The sequence below is a fragment of the Gambusia affinis genome, linkage group LG14 (assembly GCF_019740435.1).
Source record: "Gambusia affinis linkage group LG14, SWU_Gaff_1.0, whole genome shotgun sequence".
Classification (NCBI taxonomy): Eukaryota; Metazoa; Chordata; class Actinopteri; order Cyprinodontiformes; family Poeciliidae; genus Gambusia; species Gambusia affinis.
The window spans coordinates 15,631,764-15,638,995 of NC_057881.1; the positions used below are offsets into that span (position 1 = coordinate 15,631,764).

The 7,232-nt window shown below is 41.3% G+C and overlaps 1 protein-coding gene across 1 annotated transcript; it reads right to left on the bottom strand.

Annotated features, from left to right (window-relative positions):
- Window positions 1–1,695: 1,695 nt before the first annotated feature.
- On the bottom strand, window positions 1,696–6,534 carry pef1 (penta-EF-hand domain containing 1). The gene is made up of 5 exons (XM_044138713.1): window positions 6,431–6,534; window positions 4,771–5,026; window positions 3,139–3,294; window positions 2,530–2,673; window positions 1,696–2,416 (listed from the first exon to the last, which is right to left on the bottom strand). Exons 1-5 carry the CDS (start codon window positions 6,449–6,451, stop codon window positions 2,187–2,189), a joined length of 807 nt encoding a protein of 268 aa, XP_043994648.1. The 5' UTR covers window positions 6,452–6,534; the 3' UTR covers window positions 1,696–2,186.
- Window positions 6,535–7,232: the final 698 nt, after the last annotated feature.

Consider the following 7,232-nt stretch of genomic DNA (forward strand, 5'->3'; position numbering starts at 1 on the left):
CTTGTAGTAAAGCTTCAGAGGGGGAAAAAAACCAAAGCAAAACAAAACAATGAAAAAAAAAAAAAACACGGAGCCATATCCAGATTTGTTCAAATTAGTTTCAATGAAACCGGAATTGTGATTAAGTTGAATCTTGTGTGGGTGATTATGTTTGAAATAATTTTTTAAACCCCTGCATCCCTCAGTTGCCAGGACTGGCATGTGATCAGTGCTGTCAAATAAGGAGAAATGTGCTCATCTCCTGCCACACACACACACACACACACATGCACACACTCCCGCAGGCTAACAACATTGCCCGTGCCAGTTCTGCTTTACCAGCTGAAGTTGGCAGCGGTGGGTTTATTTAATAAATGTCCGTTTGTTCGTTAAATGAAATTTAGAGCTGCGCTCGCCAATATTTTGCATCTGAAAAAAAAAAAAAAACGCAGCTATTTCAATCAATCCAAATCATGAGCCGAGCCTGGCAGAGCAGAGTGTCACAGCCCTGTAACACTAAAGCCCTGTATACTAGACCTATTTGTTAAAGTTAATTACAGATGTCAGGCATGGTCAGTGGTGGAAATTTTCCTCAGTACATATGGGGAAAAATGACAGGACTCAAGTGAAATCACTGCTGAATCACAGAAGTCAGGAGGAGAAAAAAGACCATGCAATAGGAAATGGGCTTCAGTGAACCGAACCGTAAACCATGCTAAACCTTTGGACATGCATCATGTCCTCTAGTATTCGTATCCCCCTCCCTTATCATAACAATGGGATTTTCATATTACATGTCTACCCAATTCGGAGAGAAGCACAACAATTCTTTCCAAACTAATCAAGCAGGGGGACAGATGGTGAAGAACAAAAGAACCAGATGTGGGAAGGAAAGACAGCTGCTTATTCATTTTTTACACACCACTTCACTGACAAAAAGAAAACAAAGTAACTATATGTGCATTTTTAGGTTCAGAAAGGGTCAGACTCAACTTTCTGTCAAAATCATGAACATTTTTAATCCTGAGATCAGGTGTCAATCGTGGCATATTTCTCTAGAATAAGGTTTAGAAAGCCATTATTCTTCAAAGCTTTTACAAGATAAATAACCAACTCATTATTATAGACATACTAAGCTTAGGCTGTTTTACAACACAGACCCATGTATCAAACATAGAGAAAAGCACTGTCTATGCTTTCTTGCTATCCTTTTACATCTACAGATATCAAGTTTGGTTGATGCTCTTTCTTGAAATTATAACTATGTCCAGATTTAGGAGTGTTAAGCTCTCACTGTTGAACTGCCAATCACCGATCAGATTGGCACCGATCCGGTGAAAATTAATTGGTATGTCTTTATTTTAGTGGCAGCCAAATTATCCTGCTAAAATCACCAGAAAAACAAAATATATATTCTAGTTGCTTTGTATGCATCAGGTTAGTAAATAAGATCAAGGATGCGTACAAATAGAAAAACATTTATTTATTACCATCACAAATCATTCAATCAAACTCATGGCTATGGAATATATATATATTTTTCATATTGTTTTTGCGCTAAACCAAAAACTCAAAAACTTGCACACAATTTTTTCCATTTTAGAATGTCCAAATGATATTTTTACATGCTGCATAGTAATCTGTACAGTTGTACAAAGAAATATTTGATTAATGTGTTAAACAAAGTGAGAAAAATAAAAAAACAACAAAAAAAGATGCGTTTTTACTAGTTTATTCGGAAAAGGCCTGATTAAACTGCGAGGCCTCAGTGTGACAATAAATCTAATAACTGTAATGTTCCCATCATCTGTAATTACATATTAACTCAAATTCAGCCCCACATTTAAAAAAAATTTTGCAAAAAAAAAGTTACAAAAAATAAAAAAACAACTTCTCTAACTATAACTACTATCCTTAATCAGACTGGTTTTATGTAGACAAACATCTTACAGGAGCAGATATTAGAAACCCCGTCACACAGTGAATGTGCCAGTAAAGGTTCTGCACCTCATTCGGAGTGCAACGTCAGGCTTCTAAATTGAATGCAGTGGCTGCCGCTACGCTGAATAAACTGCAAAGTGTGGGGGGATGGGTGTGGGAGGCACCTCTGGCGAAGCACGGAAAATCTGAGCAGCTGTCGACCTTTTGCCCGAAATGACAGCGCGCCTTCCAACGGCTGTGAGCGGGGCCGGTTGGCGAAGCCGCGCTCACATCAGCCTCGTGACGGCACTGGCGAGAAAGTCCTCGTAGCTGAGGCGGACGCTGCCCGTCATGCCGGTGTCTCGCTCCCTGAACACCTGCGTCATGCTCTGGAGCTGCGTGCACGCCTGGATGAAGCGGTCCAGCTGGATGCCCTGGGGGCCGCCCCTCCCGCCGAAGCGCTGCACCAGCATCTCGGAAAACTGGGGGCTGAGCTTGTAGCCCATCTGAGTTAAAACTGAAAAAGGAGAGAGGGCAGGAAAAAAAAACATGAGGGATATACAGTGGATATATATAAAATAAATAACTGACCCGCAGCACCTTTAAGAGAAGATGATGAAACATGGATACCTTGGTGCAGCTCTGTGCCGCTGATGGATCCCGAGCGGTCCCTGTCGTACTGCTGAAACAGAGCCCTCCACTGCTGTATGTAATCCCACAGCGCTGAGAAACCAAACAAGTCCACCCGACCCGACCGCGTCTTGTCAAACATATCTGGCAGAAGACACGAGAAAAAACAAGTTCAGACAGACAACCCTGAGAAAAATAACTTTTTCTTCACAGTCCTTCCAAACTAAAGCATAAATGTTTTAATGTGTTTCCTAGCAGCCTCCCCATCCATCACCGCAGACCTTCTGCCTCCAACACCGGTCCACAGAGGTCACATTGTTCTCATTATGGCTGGAGATAACATTAGGTCCCTGCCAGCAAATGTAATCGGAATGGAGCAGGAATCAAGACAGAACATTCCTGTTCCTCCCCTGGACTAGAAACTGAGCTAAAGTTTAAAAATGCCTTCTGCCGTGGCTTGATTTAACGGCTTTTTTTTCCAGGTGACGTTTTGTGCCACTTTGCCAGAGGGGAAAACCGCCGCACTGCTGTGTCGTTGAACTGTCAAGATGCTAAAAACCGGCTCGTCCGTCTTTGGCATTTTAAACCATTCGCAGCCGTGTGACTCACTGATCATCATGAGGCAGGTCTCGTCGTTGAAGTTGGACCAGTTGGAGTTGACCAAGGCCTGTTTCAGCTCCTTCGCGTTGATGAAGCCGCTCTGGTCGGCGTCAACGCTGTAGAACCACTGGTACGCCTCTGGGTTAACACCAGGAGGGACGTTACCTACACATAAAACCGGGGAAAATATGGAAGATGAGCAGTCTCAGAATTGTTTCTTTTTTTTTTCTTCTAAAAGCCAAAAGCCAGGAAATATTCTTTTAGTGTTTCTATTCCTTGTATTTAATTAAAACTTTGCCATTCTGCACCCTATAAATCTGATTTGAGACCACTGAACAATATTCCACATATTAAGAATCTACTCGAACACCAAGATATATAGTGCACTGCACAGACAATGGGATGCTTTCCCTTTTACATGGAAACCCCCAAATAAAATCCTGAATACTACATTCTCCTTAGAAACTGATTAGTAAACAGAGTTCACCTGCACAAAATCTAATCCCAACATTAATCCAGCTCTTCTGTGAAGATGGTTGTTAGACCATCTAACAAAAATTGAAAATAAAAATATAGAAATAAAAGACATAACAAATAGAAAAAAATAATAGAAATAAAAGAATAAATAAAAATAAACAGCATCACAACTGTAATGAAAATGTGGCTTGTAAGGAAAAGTGGACAGAGAAAAAAAACATTTTTGAAAGAAAACAGACAAAAAAATCTATTTAAAGTTTCTCAGAAACCATGTAGAGGACAAATGTCAAACGAGGTGCTCTGGTTGAATGAGACAGATGCTGTGCTTTGTGGCGAACAAGAAACATGGAACACTTTTCTGATATTTATTTATAAGAAATACCGTTTATTGTGAAATAATTTATCCTTTTCCTTCCACTTGACAACTGTGTGTCATTTTGTATTATTCTATTTCAAATAGCACAAAAGCACATTGAACAGATTTAGTGCGGTGTGAAAATTTGGTGTGAATATTTTTGAAAAGCACCAGCATTCACACCCACTGCTCTACATGGACCAGAAAAAAACAAATGAAAGAAATCAGGTAAATATGCCTGATAGGGCTGGAAAAGCCATCATGAGGTAAAGAGAATCAGTACTAGGTCAAGAGGTAGTCACCTGATTAAATGGTGGAAAATATATGGAGACTTAGAAAATACAGTGTAGTGTGAAAGGAGGAGGAGTAAAGAGATGGCTGACTGTCATGAACATGAACGGGAAGAACAACAGGTGACTGACGTCTGTTTCTGCAGGGAAGAGATGGAAACGTAGAATTTGTGCTTCTGATTTAGATGCGACTAAAAACGGTGCAATCAAACACGCACACAAAAAGTGCTCCCTGCCCATCTGTCTCTCACTTCACCTTAACTCTGTTTTACCAGTCATTACTCTAGCTGCATAGACCTGCAGATGATCCACAAACTGAGCCGCATCTCTGCCTGAGTATCTGGGAACGCAGGTCGTTTTATTTTTTTATCAATCATCCCACCGCAAAGCGAAAGAAAGAAGCAACAAAGAAGAAGTATGAGGTCAATCTTGCAGTCTTGTTTTTGTTTTGTTTTTTGGTTTTTTTTACTCTTAAGCTACAGAAGTCTTCACAGAGCTGCAGCTGCTGAGTGGAATTACCTCCAGGAGCGTTGTATCGGTTAGGTCCTCCATAAGGCTGCCCTCCATAAGCCTGTCCTCCGTAACCCCCAGGCGCGCCACTAGGTCCATGCCCGCCACTAGGTCCATGCCCATATTGCCCACCATAACCTGGAGCTCCATAACCCCCATATGGGCCCCCAGTGGGGCCTGTTCCACCTCCAGGGTGACCTCCGTAGCCCCCTTGGCCTCCACCATATGGGTTACCTTGGGGTGGGTGGCCGCCTCTTGGATACCCCTACAAAGTAATACAAAGAAAAACAGGTGAATTCAAGTGGTTTTGAGTAGATTCTATGGCATCCGAACAAAAATAGAATAATAGAACCCCATCTTAACAGTGTTTCCATTATAAATTGTGCAAGATTTTGAGATGGTGCAAATTTGCATGCATATTATTTCTCATCATTGAAAAATATATGTAATGATATATATTATTTCTTCAAAATAGCTGTATTTTCGCATTTTCCCATTCAGATGCTCGGAAACGAAGCCGATGAGGCAACAACGAGCTGAGCCTCACCTGGGATTGCGCAACCTCTGGCTAACTGCACTGGCTGCTAATGTACAGTGTTTTTTGTTACCAACTGCGTGTGTAACGTGTTCCGTGTGCTGAGGAGCGATCAAAAACGGCAGAGAACAAATTCGAGGTGAGGCAGGCAGTTCTCTTGCCTCATGGCAGGGGGCGCTCATGAGGCAATTGTGACTCCAAGAGTCTCTAAGAGACAAGAACAGCGAGCTAGCCATACAGTAAAGTGGAGCGATATATTTATAATGTCCTCCTCGTACCACAGCAATCACTTATTAATAATCACAAAATAAAAATCAAGCTTAAAACTATACTATAGGCTGAATGTTCTGCTCTTTGTGTGGGAAATATCTGAGTGTTTGTTTTTTTTGTGGCGTTGCTGTCAGTTGCTATGGCAAGAAATCTGCGCTGATACAGAGAGCGAGAAAGAAGTGGTCTTTAGTTGTACTTTAACGGTTTTTCCCTTTGCTGTGGAGCACAGCACGAAATTAATAATATATACATATCCAAGTTTGATTGAGTTAACGGAATTATTCTACGGCAGCTGCGCTGCTATGCATGACATGTAAAAGAATTGTCTTTTGCCTTCCAGCTTTGTCCGTATGCGTGAAATTTCCTTATGTAAACAATAACATGCAGGGGATATATATATTGGTAAACATGATTATGATTAAGTCAGTGGCTCCCCAGCTATGAACCTCACATGAACCTCACGTCATGTGATATATATATATAAACGTATAAACGTGGCTGATTCACTTTAAAAGACACAGTAAAATTAGGAGGCGAAGAGTTTAGTTTATTATTAAACCACTGTCGAACTTTTAGAATATGCAGTACTTACAAAATCACATTAATTTTAACTCTCAAACACAAAAAACTGCATACATAAAAACCTATTGCCGAGTAGTTTTAGTGACAGTAGGCAAATATTTCTGAACATACACAATCGAGTCTGGAAAACCCCTCAGTTAACAAATGAATAAAAGTCGTTTGTGGTGTAACATAAACGACTGGCGGTGTCACACAAAGGCTACGGAACACACAATCCACTAATTAAACCACTAAATATGTCACTATAGCAAGAAACAAAAGAAAAACATGAAGTTGTCCTACCTGTCCGTAGTGAAAACTCATGATTTGTTTGACAACTCTTCACTTCCTGCTACAAAAATACATCCGCAATATGGAAAACAGCGCCGGCTTTTCCGCGTGTGTTATTGGTCCGCTTTTTCTGTCACGCTGACACCCCGGACGTGAGCTCAGCTTCTGATTGGACGCTAGAAGGAGGAGGCGGGGGGATGTAGACGAACGGAAAAAAGGGAGGAAAAATACCCAACCACAACAAGCCCCTCCCTACTGTGGATCCAACCCAATAATGAGGCAGTCACTACGTCACCTTGTGGCAATACAGAACGATGATTTTCACAAAGAAAGTTAAACACGACCTGCGTGCTGATTGTGTCTTAATGACAGATACTGTGGTTTAAGATGGTTAGAAAAACTCTACAAATCACCTATTTTATGATGTAATAAACAAGGCTATCACTACGTAAGAAATGCCAGCTGGTGTGCCGTGGCCGCGGTACATCCGGATGTTGGGAGCCAGTGTTCTGGCCATGTTTGCAGGTGCACAGTTCGTCCATCAGTACTGCCTTCCTGATCTGAGTATACCAGAAATCACACCAAAACCCGGAGAGCTTCGGACAGAACTACACGGTTAGAAAGCCAGAGAAGAAGCTTAAAGAAGGACAAAATGTGGACTGACGGGGAAATACGTGTCTTTTAGAAGAAATACGACTGTGTACCTTGGGACAGAATCTCTTCTGAAACAACTGCAATGGACATGTTGCTCTTTTGCCTTATGTTGTACACAGATATTAAATCTTTGTCTGAATGAAACTGAGCCAAAGAGACC

What these genes read in the sequence shown, in the direction of transcription:
- pef1 (XM_044138713.1), bottom strand. Translation starts at nt 6,451, where the DNA reads ATGAGTTTTCACTACGGACAG. An exon ending in CCGATACAACGCTCCTGGAG is followed by an intron (nt 3,295 to 4,770) that starts GTAATTCCACTC and finishes TTTTATGTGTAG; the next exon opens with GTAACGTCCCTCCTGGTGTT. An exon ending in CGGCACAGAGCTGCACCAAG is followed by an intron (nt 2,417 to 2,529) that starts GTATCCATGTTT and finishes CTCCTTTTTCAG; the next exon opens with TTTTAACTCAGATGGGCTAC.